This window comes from Siniperca chuatsi, linkage group LG7 (genome assembly GCF_020085105.1).
Source record: "Siniperca chuatsi isolate FFG_IHB_CAS linkage group LG7, ASM2008510v1, whole genome shotgun sequence".
Taxonomy (NCBI): Eukaryota; Metazoa; Chordata; class Actinopteri; order Centrarchiformes; family Sinipercidae; genus Siniperca; species Siniperca chuatsi.
Genome location: NC_058048.1, coordinates 31,652,609 through 31,675,875, shown reverse-complemented (window position 1 = coordinate 31,675,875; position 23,267 = coordinate 31,652,609). Strand labels below are relative to the sequence as shown.

Genomic DNA, 23,267 nt, shown 5'->3' with positions numbered 1-23,267 from the left:
CACTGTTTCTAAATTACCTCAAAAATATATGCAGATACTGTTATATACTGCATTAAGACCAGCTGATATATCAGCCCCATGGATTTATTGGTCTAGTTCTACTAAAAAAAGCTGAGTGAAACATTTTTCTATACTGTGTAAATAAACAGTTATGACATATTTACTGCTCTTTTTAACAGTAATACTGTACGTCATAACTGTCAAGGCCAGACCTTTAGAGGCCCTGAAAAGGGCTAGGTTGTCCGTATGGCAATCACATTGTGGAGATCCGAATAATTTCATATTTGTTTGGCAATATGTTGAAACCATAGACTGTAAAAAATATGGACATAGTCTCCGTGATGTCACCCATAGGTTTCTGAAGAGCCAGTGTGAAGCTCAGTGTGGTGGCTCTGGCTGACGCCATCTTGGCAGTACCTGACTCTGCCGGCTCCCGGCTCATCCAAAAATAGGCAAAGAGGTGGAGCGTGGGTGGAGCCTAGTTGCTGAAGCCACCTGTGACGGCATCCACCTGTCACTCAAAGTGGCCACGTCCTTAATTATGCATAACTTTAAGCCTTAATGTAATTTAAACTGGTGGGTTATATAAATAATAAATTCAACCACCGTACTGTTGTCATGAAGGGGGAACTTAGCTACAAAGACCATGTGGTTATGTGGTGCTTAATACCTGTATTTTAATACTACAAACCTGAGACAGGGTAGTATCACAGTGAGGTCGTAGAAAAAGGTTTTAGTTGTAGTCATCTGGACACTGTTTTCAGAATCAAGACGTTTCGGCTCCCATCCGGAAGTCATTCTCAATTGTGAAAAATGGAACGGGAACTCAGAAATTTAAGCTACTCTGTGTTACTTAAGCCCTGCCCTCAGGGAGAAGTCTTCCTGAGTATCTGCTGATTACTCTGCCTAGTTTCATCTGAAACTGACCTAATTGTTTCCATGATGGCCCAGTAATCAGTAATCAGGCCTATTGTTTTCTGGCTGCACCTCCCTCATCACTGTTAAGTACCTGATTAGCATATGATTGGCGTGACCAAGGTGCTAATACACTGTGGTAAACGTTGGGCAGATTGAATCTCAGACCACCATTTCTGTTCAAAGAGGGGTTTTCTTTTTTCACAAAAATGGCTTCCTTGACACCCCGTTCAAACCAACTCTTCTCTCTACTTAGAATCTTCACCTCACTGTCTTCAAATGTGTGGTTTGTAGCTTTTAGATGCTAATGCACGGCACTCTGTAATCCTGAGTTAGCGTGTCGTCTGTGCTGATAAAGTCTTTTGTGAAGTGGCTGTTTGGTCTCACCTATGTACCGTTCTTTGCAGTTTTCCTCACTGCATTGAATTGAGTAAACTACATTGCTCTGTTTTTATGTGGGCATCTTGTCCTTAGGATGAACAAGTTTTTGTCTTAAAGTGTTACCTGGTTTAAAGAAAACAGGAACCTCGTGCTGTCTGAAGATCCTTTGTAGTTTTTCAGACAGTCCAGATACATAAGGGATGGAGACAATTTGTCCTGCTTTTTGGCTCTTTTAACTTTGTTGATAGCCCAAGTAGGATAACCACAGGCTGAGAGTGCACTCTGGACATGCCTTTCCTCTTTCTTCTTACCCTCTGAGCCGGTGGGCACTTCTTGGGCTCTATGTTGTAATGTCCGGATTACACCCAGCTTGTGCTGTAGTGGATGGTCTGAGTCAAAGAACAAGTATTGATCCGTATGTGTTGGTTTCTTGTACACTTCTATCTGGAGCTTTCCGTCCTCTCAAGAAACAATCAAGAAAGGCCAGGCAATCAAGAAAGGCCAGGCGGTTCTCTTTGGCATCCTCTCGTGTGAACTTGATGTTGGGGTCCACAGTATTGATATGCTCTGAGAACGCTTCCAAGTCTTGTTTCTTGATCTTCACAAAGGTGTCATCCACGTAGCGGTACCAATGACTTGGTGGTGTGCCCGAGAACGAGGACAATGCCTTCTTCTCAAACTGTTCTGTTCAGATGTCTAATAGTTTGCAGATGTGTTCAGGTTTAAGCTTGGTCCTTTCGTGCAAGAGGGAGTCCTCCTGCAGTCTTCTCCTCACCGCTGTCACTACTTCTGAGGTCGGGATGCAGGTGAACAAGGACACAACATCATACGAAACCATTACGTCACCTGGGTCCAACTGGAGATGTTTCACTTTGTCCACAGAGGGGGGCTGAGGACCAAGTACACCTTAAAAGGACATCTACTTGGGGAAGGAGTCCCAGATTAGGATGGAGGGAGCCAGGGAACTGTGGAAGTCGCTCTCTTCATGGTGATTCAAGTGGGGCCCCATATGTCTGTCCCTTATACAGATTTGACACAGCTCAGGATTATCATTACTTTCTGATAGAACAGACTGTTCTGACAGGAACCCAGGTATCCGAGGGTGCCTCCTTCCTCGATCCGTTGATCCCTTACAGCCATCCTGAGCCCCTGCAGAGGAACCAGTTCATCCATGGTGCCCATTATTCCTGTGCTCAATTTGAAGAAGTCCTTCCTTCCCCTCAGGCCAGATCAGATACACAGGCTGGTTTTGCCGCACCTGACAAACAAAGACAAGTAGTTGTGGTCCCCAGTGAGGAGGTGATCTTAAGGTTCAGCACCAGCACCCAGTCCACAGATTCTTGTGCTGTCCAGTTGTTACAAGTCTGGTCTCTACCCTGCTTCTTTTGTGCAATACCTTTGGCTTGTGAGAAAGTCTGAAGTAGTATTTTGTGTTGAGAATTTATCTAACTATGTAATGATTGGGTCTCATGAACGGGTATCATACCAGCACATGGGTCCATTGGGAGCTGGGCATGTCTGCCATAAAGGACTAAATAGGTGGTAAGTCTGGTTTGCAGTGGAATATATTGTTGTTAATTTGGACAAGTGCAGGTAGTCTTCTAACTCACCTTGGTTGTAGTTCAGCAGTCAAAGTGCTCAACAGAGAGGAGACTCACCTTACAGTGTTCAGGCCGCATTTCAGCAAAAAAAAGTACTTCCACTGAGACTTTGACTTTAATTCAAGCCACAGCTGGCCCTTTACAGGCAGTTTGTGGCAAATAAACGAGGGCTGCAAAAACTCTCCAGCAGTAAATTTGGAGCGAGTAAAGCGAGGCGAAAATTAGCTTCTCTTCCTGTTTGAACATACCCTAAAAAATCCTTCGGGGCTCGCACATGGCAAAGCAGGGGTTACAACTGTTTCATCCAATGACAATGGCATATCTAGAAAACAAGTCCATCATCCTCAAGATATTTTGGAAGGTTTCATTTGGTCACCCAATCTAGAGGTAGTCCAGGGCAACAATCTCAAATGGATACTAGATAAGTGGGTTTCGCACCTCTGGACCTGGCTTGCTTACCAGCCAGCCATGCTTCCCGTTTGTCCATTTGTTGATCGCAACCCCCAATTCCTGACGATCCCCACACCTTTTGGAGACAAAGAAAGTCACACCTGGGGGAAACAGGGATTCCCTTCTACTGAAAGATGTGGCTAAGGTTGAGGTCAACACTTTGCCTCTGCTACCAAGTTTCTTGAGGTGGGCTACTACACTCTAGTCCTCTCCCTACCTGAACAACCGCCACCCCTACATCCCCTGGCATTCATAGCAAGCTATCTGCATTCGGATTATTAGCCCCTGCCCTATATTAACATTTATTCATTCGGCAAATGTAAATATAGATCTAGTAAATATAAATCGGGGGCCCACAATCAGAACGCAGATAGCGACTATTTGATGGTGACGATGTAATTATCCCACCTCTGGAAAAATGTACTAAATTTCAGGTATTGTCAATTTGAGGCAACAAATTACAAATCTGTTGAAACAAATTAGCAACAATTTACCCTTCAGTCATTAAATCTCTGTTCTGTCCTTCTTACCTTATACTGTGAGGAACTTTTTAATTTTTTTTGAAGGTCCTTTCAAAATTAAAGTTTTCCACTTCTTATTTTGATTGCATGACACTGTGGGACTTTCAGTCTGATGTTGTCTCTGCAGCCAATGGCAGCATCAGACAGAAGGTATTAATATGCTGAGTCAGCGTTTAGCAGGGAAAAGTGGATGGAGGGATGTATGGAGGAAAGTCAGCGGCTGACATTAGCGGGACACATTTACTTACAAACTCCCAAATACCAACAAGTAAAACCTGCTTATTTCGTTTCTGAGGAGCTGAATTGTCAGCAGCTCTTCAGGTTGAAAGAAAAAATCAGACAGTGGGGGGAGATTATTTCATCCTCAGATTGTGTCAGACATTTTCTATATTGTCATATATTTTGATTCTAGTGATTTGATCTGCATTACTCTAGATAGTGATATTTCAAGAAAACACCAGGTAAACTGAACTGGAAACAAGTTAAATGATCTCACTCCACTGGCTGAATCTTTGGATTAATTCCATTATGTTTTCAGTGTGTTTTAGTTCTCTCTTCAGTGTGACACCAAACAACCCGAGGAGAGATGAGCCAGCTCCGCTTTTTGTGAGGTATGTCATGGTGTTGATGTGTTGTTTTTGCCTTGGCATGTATTTACTGTTGAGCCCTTTCAAAGTTCCCATGCAGCCAGAAGACATACTTACTGTTGCATGTTAATCATATAAAGTTATTGTGTCTCTGGTAGGCATGGTTTCTCAACATATTTGTTGTTATGTCAAGTCCATTTGATTTATGTAGCTGAAAATCACAGATTTTCCTCAGATGTCCTTACAAACTGTATAGCATTCGACACCCTCTATCCTTAGACCCTGGATTAAGATGAGGAACAACTCTCCCTTTTTTCCTGTTAAGGAATATACCTCAGGAAGGGCAACAGAGGAGGGATCCCTCCACTATGACACAAACAGCTGGACTGGAAGTATAATTACAATATGGAGAAACACAAAGCCAATGTTAGGTAAATAATAATAATAATTTAAAGACTATCAGTTTGTGGACCAGAGAAGACAGACTGTGGCCTCAAAAACATGGGATCAGGCAACATCACCAAAAGATACTGATAGGCATAAAAAGACAAGATTATCATGACGAGTTTGGGTCTTCAAAGTATATATACTGAATATGTCACGGCAAAGGCAGCTGAACTGCAAGGATGATGAGAAGTGAAAATTTGAGGAGTATCAGTTGGGGGCTGAATGTTAAAACTGGCCTGTTACAAGAAGGGTTTTCTGTATTATAGTATTTATACACTGTGTATGTTTCAGGTGTGAGGAAGAAAAATCCATGATCCAAATGTAAAAAATCTCAAACTACATAAGTCACTTTAATACAGTCCTAAAAATCTGTTTCTTACAGAAAGACATTGAATAATACATGCAAAAATCAGTATTATGTGATTGTCAACTGATCATAATGTTGTGTTTTCCCAACTGTTGTCGAACATTGCTTATACAAAAGATCATCATATTTAACATATTTTTTGTACTTACTTACTTACTCAATTTGTCATTGTGTTCCTCCATATTGTAATTCTATGACTGGTTCAGCTGTCTACTCTTTAAAGACAACATCAACTGCACGTTTATATCATACAACAACACTCTTAGTGTTGTTGTATGCTGTACAGAAGTTCTCAAAAAATTGTGATTTTCAGCTATGTAAATTACGTTGACTTAGTAAACTATCTTTAGTTGTTGGCTGGCATTATTTAAATACTTGTTAATCAGAGAGTAAAAGCAGGCTTCAGTCCCGTTTGAATTTTGGTGGTTGGTCTGTTCTTTTGTTTACAAGACAATCACGTATTAAGTTAGTTTTGTACAACTAGAAGCAGAAACATACTTTGCAGTTGTGTGGAAGTTACATTTTCAAATCATTTGGTCGCTCTCTGTTTTCAGGTTTATTGAGCTAAAACTCAGAACGAGGATGTTTAATGAGGAGGAGAGGATGGAGAACATCTCCTCGCACAAACACTTCATCCTCAACGGCTTCAATGAACTCGGAGCACTGAGGCCCGTCCTCTTTATCCCTTTCTTCGTCATGTTCATCCTGTCGCTGTCGGCCAACTCCCTGCTGCTGTACGTCGTCATTTCACAGAGAAGCCTTCACTCACCGATGTACATCCTCATCGCCTGCATGGCATGTGTGGACCTGAGCCTCCCGCTGTTCATAGTCCCCAACATGCTGCTGAGCTTCTTGTTTGACTGGAGGGGAATCTCTCTGGCCGGCTGCCTGGTTCAGATGCACTTCCTTCACTTTGTAGGAGCTTTTCAGTCTACTCTGCTGGTGTGGATGGCACTGGATCGCTACTTTGCCATCTGCACGCCACTTTACTACCATGAATGCATGGCGTTACCGAGATTCCTCAAGTTTATAATCCCACTTGTGGTCAGAAATGTCCTCATGATCACGCTGTTTGTGAGTCTGGCAGGAACATTGTCATTCTGCGCTGCAAATGTGATAAACCACTGTTTCTGTGAGCACATGGCCTTGGTGCAGTTGGCCTGTGGAAGTACCGCCATCAACAACCTGGTGGGGTTGCTCACCGCCTTCCTCATTCCTGTGGCTGACTTTGTCTTTATTGCTGCTTCCTATGTGGTGATATTCAGCTCTTTGCTCAAGTCCGGCAGGTCAGGGGTCAAAGCACTTCACACCTGCATCACCCACATCATGGTCCTCACTGTCAGCCTTTCTGTCACACTTGTTGCTTTCCTGTCATATCGGATCAAAAATGGTCTTCCTACTGCCAGTCGGGTTTTCTTCAGCACCATGTACCTGCTGTTCCCGAGCTGTTTCAACCCGATCATTTACGGCATCAGAACCACCGAGATCCGACAGCACATTGTGAAGACACTGACAAGCTGTCGCTTTGTCCAGACTGTGCCCCATTCTTAAGAAGCTATTAAAAATCTGTAATGTAAAATGTCTACATTATATCGAAGCTCATTTCCATGAAGAACACAAAAATAGATCAGAAGTTAGTAATGACAAAAATGAAAATGCTCATGGTACGTAAAAATTATGCTACACTAATTCAAAATTATGAGATCGGTTCTCAATTCTCCTCTTCAAGAAATGCCCAGGATGAGAGGTGCCAGGAAGGAGTGGGGATACTCATGAGCCCAGATGATGGTTTATTACTGCATTTCTGTGAAAGGCATGAAATGTCCATAACAAACACCATGTTAGGTAGGTACACTACAAATGACAACCTGAAACTGAGATTACAGTATGACTTTAATCTTTAATCAGATTGATATTTTTGGACCACACCATAATGAAACACAATGATGGACACCTTCCTACTACTGTTTTTTGCAAGCAAACAGAGAAACACATTGCTTTGGGCAGGTAGTTTTCATCCCCCAACACTTAAAAAGAATCTGCAAACAATCTGTATGGACAGTTTCAACGCCTTAAGAGGAGCTTAAGGCAAAAGAAATGCAAACACGGTTTCTAAATAGCGGCTACAAAACCAATACTATTAAAGAGGCCTTTACTGAAGCGAAGACGAGATCTCCTGCAACAGAATCCAAAGGAACCAGAAGAACAACAAAAGTTACACTTTGTGACACAGTACAACACTAGAGCAAATAAAACAAAGCAAATCATCAACAACAATTGGAAAATCATAGAAAGTGATCCACTTCTTAAAGATGTGTTTCCATCTGCACTAGCTGTCAGCTTCAGATGAACACCTAGTATAGGAGACAAGTTGGTCCATAGCTATCTTCCATATGACTGTCTGTCAATATCTGATGCTATTGATTATGTATGATGGATTTTCTAACCTTAAAGATATTGATGGCTTGTTAAAATATACCTAATTATGTACACACCCACTTTCTTGACTGCACCTGTGACAATTATCTAGTGCTACTCTGTTTGCCTGTCAGCTGACACCAGCCTTAGTATATCTGTGAGCTGCCATTTGTTTTTACCTGCCCTGAAGAAGACTGTGAGTTAAAATGTGTAGGCGCTTATCCCCATTAAAGGCTTTTTAATTTTCACTAAGCAGTGTGCCTTGGTATTTTTAAGGTTATGACTTTTTGATCACAAAGCAAAGTACAAGTCTAACCTCTCTCTTTTGTTTTTTGGTCTCAAGACATGCAATAGATGTCGTGTGTACAGAATAGAATAGTAAAACATAGTATATACAAATATTTCTTAATTCTTAGAGTCTTTTCATTTTGTTTTACACCCCACAGGGCCTACACATAAGGGCAATATTCTGAATCTTGTTCTATCATATGGCCTGAAGATCAATAACATGGAACTTATTTCTGTGTATCTGATCATCGTAGTATTATGTTTAATCTGTATTATTCTCCGCCGTCTAAAGTTACACTGGCCCCCATCTGCTCTTGCATCAGCTCAACAACAGCAAGTACATTTTCAAATGCATTCTTGTCCCTCTCTTCTGAGCTGCCTCTCTTCCATGACACTGTGACCTTCTGGTGAACTCCTTTAATGACCTCTGCCTGATAACATTGGACTCAGTTGCCCCAATTAGAACCAGAACCAAATCAATTTCAAAAGTCCACCCATGGTTCACCGACCACACCCGCTCCCTGAAGAGAGAGGTAAGCAAAGCAGAGCGCAAATGGAAGGCCTGCAAACTCCACGTTTACTATGAGTACATGATGGAAATACAATGCAGTTAATGATGCATGAGCAACTTAATTTTCCACTTTAATATCTTAGAATACCCCAAACTCAAAAGTACTGTTTAAAACACTTGACTGGATTATTGGTGCCCCCCCCCCCCAACATTTACTTGCTTGCAACACCTGACCTCTGCAAGCAATTTAAAATATTTATTACTGAAAACATTTTAAAAATCATATCCCAGACTGATAGCAGCTGGCCCCATATTTACCTGTCCCAGAGCCTTTAACTTATAGATCATTTAATGTCTAACCCTCAGTTCCTTTACATCAGTGTCTCTTTCCGCACTTAATGATATGGTTAAGGACATGAAGTTATCTGCTTGCCCCTTTTTTGTGTTCCCTACCAGACTACTGAAGGAGACTATGCCTACTGTTGGCCCTTTCATCTTATCTACTGTAAAAAGCTCCCTGACCTCCGACTCTGTGCCCATTTGTTTTAAAACTGCTCTGGTCGAACCTCTTCTTAAAAAACCCAATTTAGATGCCTCCACTCTGGATAACTACAGACCTGTTTCAAAACTCTTATTTTTATCCAAGATCCTAGAAAAAGCTGTATTCAAACAGTTGGCACCACATTTGACAGATAATAATCTAGTCGAATTGTTCCAGTCTAGTTTTTGATCCCTTCACAGTACTGAGACTGTGCTTCTCAAAGTCTGTAATGACCTTCTGTTGAAGATGCTGGTGAGTTTTTTTTTATTCTAGTTCTTTTGGACCTCAGCACTGCTTTCGACACAGTTGATCATAACATGTTCATCGACAGACTGGAAAGGTGGGCAGGAATCACTGATGTGGCCTTAAACTGGTTCAGGTCTAATAGATGTTTCTCTGTGACTATGGCCGGCTCAGTTTCATCCCCCACGAACATGCTCTAACATGATCCCATTTTATTCTCCATTTATATGCTCCCTCTTGGTGACATCATCCGCAAATGTATCCAGTTTATATGTCCAGTTTCACTTTTACGCTGATGAAACACAGCTCTATCTTTCAATCAGACCCGGTGACCAGTCTTACATAGCAACCCTCCACAAGTCCCTTGCTGAAATAAAACACTGGATGTCACACATCTTTCTCCAAATAAACCTTTCAAAATCTGACATTACTGTACTTGATCCCCCCGCAAACCTAGTTGAACTAGCAACTTATGCAAAGCCCTCAGCCAGAAATCTTGGTGTAGTTTTTGATCAGGACTTGTGTTTTGAACCCCGTGTAAAAAAAGTTGTTCAGTCATGTTTTTATCATTTGAGAAATATAGCCAAGGCTTAGACTTTTATTTCATCCACAGATATGGAGAAACTCATAAATGCTTTTATTTCTTCCCGTCTTGACTACTGTAACTCCCTATATACCTGTCTCAGTCAGAAATCAATCCACCGTCCAAAATGCTGCAGCTCGGCTGCTGGTTGGGAGTGAATCAGTGCCCCAAGCGAAGGAGATCTTTTTCACAAATGCAGGTAAGATGGAGGGTGAGATTGATGCCACATCGGCTGTAATGTGGGTGTTACTGTCTCTATCTGTGTACCAGATAGATTTTGGTCCATCCCAGACTAAAGTTGGCAAAATCTGGTGAAGTGTTTGGTTGTCAATCCAAAACTGTGGTCATAGATTTCACTGTGACATATGTCCACTGACAGCTGATTTACCGCTTTGGACCAAAATTCTAACAGTGTCATAAATTTATGACCAAATTCTCACAACGTTACTGCTGCTACGACCGACATCTACAGAACAACGAAAATGAATACAGCATGAAATGACACAGTCCTACACTACAGTACTGCAACGGCTGACAAAACATTGTAAGCACCCATAACTTGTAGCTCTTAGATTTATACACTGTGAATGGGAGCAGGAGTAGATGAACAAATTGATATATAATATGTGCATATAGTGTTTTGATTTAAAACTAAAGTTTTCCAAACTTAGTGTCTTATTTTGGCTGTGATGCTGCTGCTCTCTGGGATTTTCAGTCAGTCACACTGACAACATGACAAGGTGTTGGACTTTGTCTCTGCAGCCAATGGCAGCATCAGACAGAGGGTATTAAAGTCCTGAGTCAGCAGTTCATCAGGGAAAGGTGGATGGAGGGATGAATGGAGGAGAGTCAGCAGCTGACAGCAACACACAGCAGACGGACACGTTTACTGACGAACTCCCAAACACCAACAACAAGTAAAACCTGTTGATTTCTGCAGAGCAGTCTGTCAACTGTTAGTAGCTCTTCATGTTGACAGTGGGGGGAGATTATTTTACCCCGGGTTGTTTTAAGACATTTTCTAGTGCAGTGATCTGCCTTTTTTTGTCATCATTAGATAATGTGATTCATAGAAAATTCTTGGCTGACTATTTTACTTTGTTTCAGACATTTTCTATATTGTCATATATTTTGATTCTAGTGATTTGATCTGCATTACTCTAGATAGTGACATTTCAAGAAAACACCAGGTAAACTGAACTGGAAACAAGTTAAATGATCTCACTCCACTGGCTGAATCTTTGGATTAATTCCATTATGTTTTCAGTGTGTTTTCAGTTCTCTCTTCAGTGTGACACCAAACAACCCAAGGAGAGATGAGCCAGCTCCGCTTTTTGTGAGGTATGTCATGATGTTGATGTGTTGTTTTTGCCTTGGCATATATTTGCTGTTGAGCCCTTTCAAAGTTCCCATGCAGCCAGAAGACATACTTACTGTTGCATGTTAATCATATAATGTTATTGTGTCTCTGGTAGGCATGGTTTCTCAACACATTTGTTGTTATGTCAAGTCTGTTTGATTTATGTAGCTGAAAATCACAGATTTTCCTCAGAGGTCCTTACAAACTGTATAGCATTCGACACCCTCTATCCTTAGACCCTGGATTAAGATGAGGAACAACTCTCCCTTTTTTCCTGTTAAGGAATATACCTCAGGAAGGGCAACAGAGGAGGGATCCCTCCACTATGACACAAACAGCTGGACTGGAAGTATAATTACAATATGGTGAAACACAAAGCCAATGTTAGGTAAATAATAATAATAATAATTTAAAGACTATCAGTTTGTGGACCAGATAAGACCCAAAAACACGGGATCAGGCAACATCACCAAAAGATACTGATAGGTATAAAATGACAATCATTATGAGTTTTATGGCTATAGCTAATGCTGGGTAGTTTGAACAATAATAAGTTATTTATACACTGTGAATGTTTCAGGTGTGTTTAACGTTTAAATGTACAATCCATGATCCAAATGTAAAAAACTACATGTCTCTTTTTTGTGGAAAGTGAAAAACATCATCACAAATCTTGATGTTCTGTAAATGAGTGACATGATCTTGAACAAAATAAGGCAAATCCCTGCACTTATTCACCAAGAAAAAAAACCCACTGAAATTTACTGAAATAAAATTATCTGTGTTAAAAATGGGATGGATTTCAACCCATTTCTATGGTTGTTTTTAACTTTTAAAAATGTTTTTTGGAGTCAGTAATAGGCAACATGATTAGGGAATTAGTGAAATGTAATTTCCTCAACAAATAAAAAACAGACCCTCAAAAGTCTGTCGTTATGTTACAGTTATATTTACATATAATTGGAGACATTGAATTACACATCAAACAATTTTTATTGTCAACTGATCATAACATTGTGATTTCCCACTGTGTTGCAAACATGGCTCATTACACTTATATATTTAATGTTTTTTGTATGTTATTTACTTAATATTGTCATTGTGTTTCTCCATATTGTAAATCTATGACTGGTTCTGCTTTCTACTCTGTAAAGACCACATCAATTGTGTGTTTTCATCATCTGAATTGATGGTCAAAGAATAAAGACTGTTGTATGTTGTACAGATTGTAAAGTCCTCTGAGGAAAGTTTCCAAAAATTAGGGATTTTCAGCTACATAAATTACGTTGACTTAGTAAATTATCTTTATTTGTTGGCTGGCATTATTTAAATACTTGTTAATCAGGGTGACAGCAGGCTTCAGTCCCATGCTTTGAATTTTGATGGTTGGCCTGTTTTTTTGTTTACAAAACAATAATTTCTAAAGTTAGTTTTGTACAACTAGAAGACATCTTACAGAAACATACTTTGCAGTTGTGTGGAAGTTACATTTTCAAATCATTTGGTCGCTCTCTGTTTTCAGATTGATCGAGTTAAAACTCTGAACGAGGATGTTTAATGAGGAGGGGAGGATGGAGAACGTCTCCTCGCACAAACACTTCATCCTCAACGGCTTCAATGAACTCGGAGCGCTGAGGCCCGTCCTCTTTATCCCTTTCTTCGTCATGTTCGTCCTGTCGCTGTCGGCCAACTCCCTGCTGCTGTACGTCGTCATTTCACAGAGAAGCCTCCACTCACCGATGTACATCCTCATCGCCTGCATGGCATGTGTGGACCTGAGCCTCCCGCTGTTCTTCGTCCCCAACATGCTGCTGAGCTTCTTGTTTGACTGGAGGGGAATCTCTCTGGCCGGCTGCCTGGTTCAGATGCACTTCCTTCACTTTGTTGGAACTTTTCAGTCTACTCTGCTAGTGTGGATGGCACTGGACCGCTACTTTGCCATCTGCACGCCACTTTACTACCATGAATGCATGGCGTTACCGAGATTCCTCAAGTTTATAATCCCACTTGTGGTCAGAAATGTCCTCATGATCACGCTGTTTGTGAGTCTGGCAGGAACATTGTCATTCTGCGCTGCAAATGTGATAAACCACTGTTTCTGTGAGCACATGGCCTTGGTGCAGTTGGCCTGTGGAAGTACCGCCATCAACAACCTGATTGGGTTACTGACTGTGTTACTCATCCCTGTGGCTGACTTTGTCTTTATTGCTGCTTCCTATGTGGTGATATTCAGCTCTGTGCTCAAGTCCGGCAGGTCAGGGGTCAAAGCGCTTCACACCTGCATCACCCACATCATGGTCATCACCGTCAGCCTGACCATCGCACTTGTTGCTTTCCTGTCATATCGGATCAGAAATGGTCTTCCTGCTGCCAGTCGGGTTTTCTTCAGCACCATGTACCTACTGTTCCCGAGCTGTTTCAACCCGATCATTTACGGCATCAGAACCACCGAGATCCGACAGCACATTGTGAAGACACTGACAAGCTGTCGCTTTGTCCAGACTGTGCCCCATTCTTAAGAAGCTATTAAAAATCTGTAATGTAAAATGTTTCTATTGTATTGTAGCCCATTTCCATGAGAAAAACAAAAATAGATCAGTCCTCCACTGCCATGAGAGAGAGAGAGAAGGGGGGTGGGGTGGGGGATAGGGATAGGAATAATAATGACAATAATAGTAACAAGAGCCAATAACAACAACTGCAGCAGCAGTTGTCGAGCAGAAACACAGGGACAGCAGGTGGCCCACAACCACCGATCCAGACTCTGCAGCTCCGGAGGCAGAAATACCTGCTGAAAGCGACAGAAGGAGAGAGGAGAGAAGCGAGAAAGCACAAAACTATGGGAGAGAGAAGATGTCGAGTTAGTAACATGCAGAAATGGGATAAAAATGCATACAGATGGAGAGGGAGAGAAGGAGAGAGGAAAGAGGTGCATCATGGGAAGTCTCCCGGCAGTCTAGGCCTAAAGCAGCATAACTAAGAGATTCAAGACTCACCAAAGCCAGCCCTAACTATAAGCTTTATCAAAGAGGAAAGTCTTAAGCCTACTCTTAAATGTGGCGATGGTGTCTGCCTCCCAAACCGAAACTGGGACCTGATTCCACAGGAGAGGAGCTTGATAACTGAAGGCTCTCTCCCAATCTACTTTTGGAGACTCTATGAGCCACAAGTAACCCTGCATCCTGGGACCGCAGTGTTCTAGTCGGGTAATATGGTATTATGAGATCTTTAAGATACGATGGTGCCTGACCATTAAGAGGTTTGTAGGTGAGAAGAAGGATTTCAAAATTTTATGGCCTTAAGGCATGCTTGAAGTTTAGCTAACTGGTTAGTTTCATCTGCGTTGAACAATTGATATAACTGGGTTTCATCCGCATAATAATGAAAGTTTAAGAGTGTTTCCTAATAATATTGCCTAAAGGAAGCATATATAAAGTGAATAGAATCGGTCTAAGCACAGAACCTTATTTATATGGGCCAAAATCACAAATTTGCCTTACAATCCGTATAGCATACAACACCCTCTCTCGTTAGACCCTCAATTCTAACAAGTCATAATAGTTTGAGGCCCTGATACTCTGCTGGAAAATGGGTTGGGAGTGAATCAGTGCCCCAAGTAAATGAGATCTTGTTCACAAATGCAGGTAAGATTGATGCCACATCAGCTGTAATGTGGGTGTTGTACCAGACTGTCAACTGAAGGCCCCTCTACACTGATTTTGGTCCATCCCAGACTAAAGTTGGCAGTCATGAAAAAATCTGGTGAAGTGTTTGGTTGTCAATCCAAAACTGTGGTCGCAGATTTCACTGTGACATACGTCCACTGACAGCTAATTTTACTGCTTTGGACCAAAATTCTAACAGTGTCACTAAATTCTCACAACGTTACTGCTGCTACGACCGACATCTACAGAACAACGAAAATGAATACAGCATGAAATGACACAGTCCTACACTACAGTACTGCAACGGCTGACAAAACATTGTAAGCACCCATAACTTGTAGCTCTTAGATTTATACACTGTGAATGGGAGCAGGAGTAGATGAACATATTGATATATAATATGTGCATATAGTGTTTTGATTTAAAACTAAAGTTTTCCAAACTTAGTGTCTTATTTTGGCTGTGATGCTGCTGCTCTCTGGGATTTTCAGTCGGTCACACTGAGAACATGACGAGGTGTTGGACAACCAATGGCAGCATCAGACAGAGGGTATTAAAGTCCTGAGTCAGCAGTTCATCAGGGAAAGGTGGATGGAGGGATGAATGGAGGAGAGTCAGCAGCTGACAGCAACACACAGCAGACGGACACGTTTACTGACGAACTCCTAAACACCAACAACAAGTAAAACCTAGAGTCATTGTCATATATCTTGATTCTGGTACAGTGATCTGCCTCTTTCTGTCATTTTTAGATACTGTGATTTATAGAAAATTATTGGCACAGAGTCTTTTAATTAATTTCAGAGTGTTTTCAGTTTCCCTTCAATGTGACACCAAACACCCTGAGGGGAGAGCCACCTCTGCTTTATGTGAGGTTTGTTTGCTATATATATTTCATGGTGTTGATGTCTTGTTTTTCCCCTGACAGATATTTGCTGTTGAGACATTTAAAAGTTTCCATTCAGCCAACAGATACATTTACTGGTAAATGTTAATGCTATATTTCTGGTAGATATGATTTCTCAGCCTGCTCTGGAGTCACCACTGTTGTTGTCTTGTTGCTCATATTTTTCCTACTAATATACATTTTTTTGTGATTCTTTACTTATGTCATTCGAACTTCAGAACTACAGGTACTAAATCCACTAAAGGTGACCTTTGAGCCAATAAAACGCTTGCAATATATTTGGAACAAGGTAATATTAGGAGACAGGTTTGACTTCTGTCAGTCTAGACAAAGGCAGCTAAGCCACAAAGATGGTGACGTGAAAATCTGAAAACTGTACTGTTTTTTTCTTTTCTTGTGGATTTGTTTTGTGGCTTACTGAAGGAAAGTAGTTTTTCTACACCATGTAATTAATTGTGCAGATGTTTTGATTTTTCTGTTACAGAGTTGAGTTATTGTGGTTAAAAAAAACAGAAGGTGAATACTGAGTGCGTGACATGTTTTTTTAAGAGCATTTTAGTGACCATATTTCAGGGTTTAGGAGAGAAGCTTTAAATGTACAATTACCGGTCAAAATATATATAAGAGTAGCTCCACCAACAAAATTATAAAAAGGATTGTACTGTAAAAAATCCCACTCTCAACCAGTCATTTTCAAAACTGATAACTGTAGAAAATGTGCGTCTTTGTCAGCTGATCATAATTGAAAATGTTGTCATGAATTGTTTGATGCTGTGTTTACTAACAGTGCTGATGCATTTAATAACACTACTGATATAAATAGACCTATAACTGCATAAAAACATTAATAATTGAATTATTTAGTTGCTCTCCCATGTTGATCCCTGTCTTAAAAGTCCTGTAGTTCGAAAATTAAAAAGTATAATAAAATATACTTATAGTATCAAAAGTAGTAAGTGTCATATATATATATATTATTAAAAATAATAAGCGTTAAGGTGTTTCTAACTACTTTATTTACTGTAGGGTTGTTGCAACATATTTTATAAAAAAAGTATAGTTTTTATGTTTCATTTTTTATAGTTTTATAGTTTTGTATGTAAAATCTTAATGTGCAAATTAACTAATAACTATAGCTATCTGATAAATGTAGTGCAGTAATACGTACAGTATTTCCTTCTGAAATGTAGTGGAGTACAAGACAAAGTAACATAAAATAGAAATACTCATAGTACAAGTACCGCAAAATTGTACAACACTGGAGTGAATTTACTTAAATTAAGTACATTTTTATTATTATTTATATAGCGGCAATCCATAACAGAAGTTATCTCATTGCACTTTTCCTATAGGGCAGGTCTAGACCGTACTCTTTATAATATTATTTACAGAGACCCAACAAATTAAAAAAATAGTTACGTTCCATCACAGCAAAGGTGCTCATAGAGCGGTACGTCTTGATGTATATTATTTTTATGTGGCACCAAAACCAGATGTCACAAACATCAACACAAACAGCAAGCGTTAGTAATATTAGTTTTAACAGAAGTCACCGAGGCCTGTTAGGAGAGATAGAGAGCTGCGTGTGTATCTGTGGCTCCAGCTGTGTGTGAGACAGATTCCGGAACATTTTCCCGTCAGTGTCAATCAGCTAAAAGTTACATTTTGCATTGGATTGATGCCAAAGGTCACAGCACAGGTGTCCTCACAGAGCTGCACATTTAGATACACATTGTTTGTATTTGTGTTTCGTTTATATTCTGATTACAGATTGTGTCTTTAAAGAAGTGAATGAACTTTAAAAAATGTTTATCTCTATTTTCAGGTAATCCAACTAAAACCCTGGACAAAGAAGTTTTAGGAGGAGGGGAGGATGGAGAACGTCTCCTCGCACAAACATTTCATCCTCAACGGCTTCAATGAACTCGGAGCACTGAGGCCCGTCCTGTTCATCCCATTCTCCATCATGTTTGTTGTATCGCTGTCGGCCAACTCCCTGCTGCTGTACGTCGTCATTTCACAGAGAAGCCTTCACTCACCGATGTACATCCTCATCGCCGGCATGGCATGTGTGGACCTGAGCCTCCCGCTGTTCTTCGTCCCCAACATGCTGCTGAGCTTCTTGTTTGACTGGAGGGGAATCTCTCTGAGCGGCTGCCTGGTTCAGATTTACTTTGTTCACCTGTTAGGAGCTTTTCAGTCTACTCTGCTGCTGTGGATGGCACTGGACCGCTACTTTGCCATCTGCACGCCACTTTACTACCATGAATGCATGGCGTTACCGAGATTCCTCAAGTTTGTGATCCCACTTCTGATCAGAAATGTCCTCATGATCACGCTGGTAGTGACACTAGCAGGATCATTGTCATTCTGCACTGCAAATGTGATAAACCACTGTTTCTGTGAGCACATGGCTTTGGTGGAGCTGGCCTGTGGAAGTACCGCCATCAACAACCTGGTGGGGCTGTTGACCGTGTTCCTCATCCCAGTAGCTGACTTCATCATTATCAGTTCTTCCTACATAGTCATATTCAGCTCTGTGCTGAGTTCTGGCAAGTCAGGTGTCAAAGCGCTCCACACCTGCGTCACCCACATCGTGGTCATGACTGTCAGCCTGACCATCATACTTGTTGCTTTCCTGTCGTATCGGATAAGAAACGGTCTCCCTGTAGCCATTCGGGTTTTCTTCAGCATCATGTACTTGTTCTTTCCAAGCTGTTTCAACCCAATCATTTACGGCATCAGAACCACAGAGATACGACAGCACATCCTGAAGATACTAACGTGTCGTCAACTTGTCCAAACAGTTCCCCATTCTTAAGAGAGTGTTAAAAAATATTTTATATGAAGTATCTCTACTCTATAAGCTCATTTATGCCAGGACAAGAAAGAAGATGGTGAGAAGTTAGGAATCACAAAAATAAAATTGGTCAAGATTAGGATAAACTAATTAACATAGTCAAAATTATGAGATTTTAACCTACTACCTTTGACTTCACATCAAACACACACCAAACGTGACATTTCACGTGATATTTCATAATTGCGATCCTGAGGTAGGTACTGGGACACATCATCAGTGATACCTGGGCTCCTCGAGTGTTTCAGATCTTTTAAAACGCCCTTGCCCAGATAACTCAGGGTTTATCAGACCTCAACTTGTGCCCCAGTTAATCCAGAGACATCTGGATGCTCTTTCAGCGGCTTCCGATGTTTCCTGGTGACTCTCATCTCTGCTGCCATCCTGATGCCCAGCATCTTGAATGCTCCAGTGGCCAGCAAGCTCTCCATCCCTGCCTCTGACACTGCTCTATCAGCTCCTGACATTCTGCTGTGCATACGTACCATCCTGGTGGTCTGTACCTAATTGATACCTGCCTGTACCTCCTCCTGGACTACATGCCATCTGTCCCTGACATGGTCATAATTGTCATAATTTAGGAACTCCCCCCTTCTATGCCTGCAGCCAACACTTCAGGGGTCAGTGAAGTACCAGTACTGCAAAAACTCTCTTTCTCTCATTTGGGAGACCATGAATTCTTCGATCAGGCTGCTTATGGAAAGCTGCAATATGTTCCTTCCAGAGAGACCTATGCTGCTTATGCTGCTACGAGGGAGAACCGGCCACCTGAATCAGTAGCTGCTGATCTTCCTCTCCACCAACTCTACACTTGTCGGTTGGCCAAGTGTTTGAGACACAAACCATAAAACCACAACATTCCCGGTTTGATTTTGGCTTAGGATCTGTGCATGTCATCCCTTCTCTCTTTCCACGTCTGTCCCATCTTTATATCTATTGTCATTATCAAGTAAAGGCAAAGTTGCAAATAAAAAAACTCAACTGTGGTACCTGGTAAACTAGAAGAGGCCAGGGGACACGAGGAAGAATGCCATGTTGCCATATCCAAGGCTGGGCATCAGCCACGTTGTCACAACTTTGAAAATGTATACAAATGTACGCAATACAGAACAGTGTATCAAAAATCCAAATAAAACCTCTATCCAGCTAGATCCAGATTTCTCATGTGTGACATTTGTTAAAGATCAGTTTAATTTTGAAGGCTGTGAAAATCTTTATATCATTTGCACATAATTAAAAATGGCCAGAAATCTTTTTGGCAAAATCTGGCACGACCCAAACAGAAAGATGTGTTGTGATCCAAGAAATCTGGGAAAACAAAATTTGGCTGCTAGCCTGTGGCTAACACCCTGGGTGCTAACTGACCATAGCAACAACAACCTATAACTCCAGGTCCTACAGCCACAATAATGCAATTCTATTAATTTAAGGGAAATAATTGAATAGTTTGAGGGATTGATTTATTTATTTTAGGGTTTGAATTATGAATTTGTGGAAACAAATTACAAATCGCATTTACATAACTTACAAATGAAGTTAGCGACACCAGCGACCATAGTCAAATGTATTCCTGGGGCCAGAGCGGACTACGTTGAATCCTATTTAAAACTGCTGGCTAAGGATAAACGTAAATACAGTAAGATTGTTATTCACGTCAGCGGTAACGACTCCCGATTACGCCATTCGGAGGTCACTAAATTTAATGTTGAGTCGGTGTGTACAAATGCAAAGACAATGTCGGACTCCGTAGTTTTCTCTGGGCACCTGCCAAACCTGACCAGTGATGACATGTTCCCTGTTTATTGATATTAATATTTATTCATACCTCTATTACTGCTGTGCAATATCCTCCGTCTCATTATAATCTTAATAAGCTACACTTACCTTATACCGTATTATTATCATCAACCGATAAACCCACTTTGTACTTCACACTTATTTTATTTTATACTTATACCCACTTGGTACTTAATTTATTTTCTGACCTGTATTATAGTGTATTATATTTTTTTTGCTTAGTACTTCTATTCCTGTGTGCACTGATATGACAGTGAGCTGCTGTAGAAAAAGAGTTTCCCCTCGGGGATCAATAAAGTATTTCTGATTCTGATTCTGATTTAGCCACGTCTTCATTCCGCCGCTGGCTGTCGAGGTGGTGTCCAGCAAACGATGTGGGCTTTGTAGATAAGTGGCGGACTTTTTGGGGAAGACCTGGTCTGATTAGAAGAGACAGGATACATCCCACTTTGGATGGAGCAGCTCTCATATCCAGAAATCTGGCCAAGTTTATTAGTGGACCAAAACCATGACAACTCAGAGTTGAGACCAGGAGGCAGAGTTGCAGTCCTACACACTTCTCTGCGCTTCCAGAGCAGTTACCCACCCAAAACTCCTTAGTGATGGTGTCTGCCCCTCGACCACTTAAATTAATAAAATCTAAAGTTAACAGTAGAGGAGTTATACATAAAAAAACAAAACAAAAACACTGAAATCACACAACAAAATAGGCTAATTAAATGTGGACTCTTAAACATCAGATCTCTGTCATCTAAAGCTGTACTAGTGAACAATTTAATATCAGAGTATCATATTGACTTATTTTGTTTTACTGAAACCTGGCTGGGTCATGAAGAATATGTTAGCCTAAATTAATCTACTCCGCCCAGTCATATTAATACTCATATTCCTCGAGGTACTGGCCGAGGAGGTGGAGTTGCAGCCATCTTCGACTCAAGCCTATTAATCAACCCTAAACCTAAACTAAATTGTATGTCATTCAAAAGCCTTGTTCTTAGTCTTTCACACCCAACCTGGAAAACACGTGTACCGCGCTCCTGGTCCTTTTTCTGAGTTTTTATCTGAATTCTCAGAGTTTTTAGCAAGTTTAGTCCTTAAAACAGATAAAGTAATTATTGTAGGTGATTTCAATATTCATGTGGACATTAAAATGATAGCCTTAGTACTGCGTTTATCTCATTATTAGATTCAATTGGCTTTTGTCAGAGTGTACATGAAGCCACTCACTGTTTTAACCACACCCTTGACCTTGTTCTGGTATATGGCATTGAAATTGAACATTTAATAGTCTTTCCACAGAATCCTTATTTATCGGACCATTATTTAATAACTTTTTAACTGCTATTACTGGACTACACGTCATTAGGCAAAAATTCTTACTCTAGATGTCTATCTGATATTGCTGTGGCTAGATTCAAGGAAGCGATCCCATCTGCATTTAATTCAATGTTATGTCTCAATATAACAGAGGACTCCTATATTAATTTCAGCCCCTCCCAAATTGACCATCTAGTTGATAGCGCTGCATGCTCACTGCGAACGAAACTCGATTATATCGCTCCTCTAAAAAAGAAGATAATAAAACAAAGAAGGTTAGCTCCATGGTATAACCCCCAAACCTGCAAATTAAAGCAAACATCACGAAAACTTTAAAGGAAATGGCGTTCCAACAACCTACTGGAATCCCGTTTAGTCTGGCAAGATAGTCTTAAAACATATAGGAAGGCCCTCCGTAATGCCAGAGCAGCTTACTATTCATCATTAATAGAGGAAAATAAAAACAAGACCACGTTTCTTTTCAGCACTGTAGCCAGGCTGACAGAAAATCACAGCTCTATTGAGCCGTGTATTCCTATAGCTCTCAGTAGCAACGACTTCATGAGCTTCTTTAATGATTTTAACTATTATAGAAAAAATTCATCAAGTCCTGCCTTCAACCGGTGCCGACTTGTCTTCAAACACAGGAACCTTGGAAACAGCTGTAGAGCCTGATGTGTGTTTTGGCTGCTTTGCTCCTGTCAACCTTCTTCAACGATTGATTCATCTAAGCCATCAACCTGTCTCTTAGACCCCATTCCAACTAGGCTGCTTAAAGACATTTTACCCTTAATTAGCACTTCTTTACTGGATATGATCAATCTATCTTTATTAACAGGCTATGTACCACAATCCTTTAAAGTAGCTGTAATTAAACCGCTTCTTAAAAAGCCCACTCTTGATCCTGGGGTTTTAGCCAACTATAGACCTATATCTAACCTTCCCTTTCTTTCTAAGATCCTTGAGAAAGCAGTCGCCAATCAGTTGTGTTACTTTCTAAATAACAATAGTTTATTTGAGGATTTTCAGTCAGGGTTTAGAGTGCATCATAGCACAGAGACAGCACTGGTGAAAATTACAAATGACCTTTTAATTGTATCAGACAATGGACTTGTCTTGTTAGATCTTAGTGCTGCGTTCGACACCATTGACCATCACATCCTATTACAGAGACTGGAACATGTAATTGGCACTAAGCTGGTTTAAATCCTATATATCAGATCGATCTCAGTTTGTACATGTTAACGGTGAGTCCTCTGTGCACGCCAAAGGTAGTCATGGAGTTCCACAAGGTTCTGTGCTTGGACCGATTCTATTCACTTTATATATGCTTCCTCTAGGCAGTATTATTAGGAAACACTCCATAAACTTGCATTGCTATGCAGATGATACCCAGTTATATCTATTGATCAAGCCATGAAACTAACCAGTTAACTAAACTTCAGGCATGCCTTAAGGACATAAAAACCTGGATGACCTGCAACTTTCTGATGTTAAACTCTGACAAA

General features: G+C 40.7%; 3 protein-coding genes across 12 annotated transcripts in view; all 3 read left to right on the top strand.

Annotated features, from left to right (window-relative positions):
* LOC122878924 (olfactory receptor 52K1-like) overlaps positions 1-7,935 on the top strand; it is a 58,176-nt gene extending 50,241 nt beyond the window's left edge. For 2 of the 4 annotated variants that reach the window (XM_044202447.1, XM_044202448.1), the window contains exons 3-4: positions 4,407-4,479; positions 5,824-7,935. In XM_044202447.1, coding sequence (XP_044058382.1) covers positions 5,852-6,820 — 969 coding nt within the window. In that variant the 5' untranslated portion in view covers positions 4,407-4,479; positions 5,824-5,851 and the 3' untranslated portion in view covers positions 6,821-7,935. Of the gene's footprint in view, positions 1-1,990; positions 4,480-5,823 lie in introns of those variants that run through there. The other 2 variants (XM_044202450.1, XM_044202446.1) reach the window with 2 other exon arrangements.
* A 2,137-nt stretch (positions 7,936-10,072) lies between these two features.
* LOC122878926 (olfactory receptor 52K1-like) lies at positions 10,073-13,746 on the top strand. Its single transcript, XM_044202455.1, has 2 exons — positions 10,073-11,194; positions 12,736-13,746. Exon 2 carries the CDS (start codon positions 12,764-12,766, stop codon positions 13,730-13,732), a length of 969 nt encoding a protein of 322 aa, XP_044058390.1. The 5' UTR covers positions 10,073-11,194; positions 12,736-12,763; the 3' UTR covers positions 13,733-13,746.
* A 668-nt stretch (positions 13,747-14,414) lies between these two features.
* LOC122878930 (olfactory receptor 52K1-like) lies at positions 14,415-19,796 on the top strand. Of its 7 annotated transcripts, none has more exons than XM_044202466.1 (3): positions 14,415-15,560; positions 15,694-15,752; positions 17,611-19,796. In XM_044202466.1, exon 3 carries the CDS (start codon positions 17,659-17,661, stop codon positions 18,604-18,606), a length of 948 nt encoding a protein of 315 aa, XP_044058401.1. In that variant the 5' UTR covers positions 14,415-15,560; positions 15,694-15,752; positions 17,611-17,658; the 3' UTR covers positions 18,607-19,796. The 7 variants fall into 7 exon arrangements, with proteins under 7 accessions (XP_044058401.1, XP_044058399.1, XP_044058398.1 ...); XM_044202464.1 differs by having other exon boundaries at positions 15,694-15,862; XM_044202463.1 differs by having other exon boundaries at positions 15,683-15,862.
* The last annotated feature ends 3,471 nt before the right edge of the window (positions 19,797-23,267 follow it).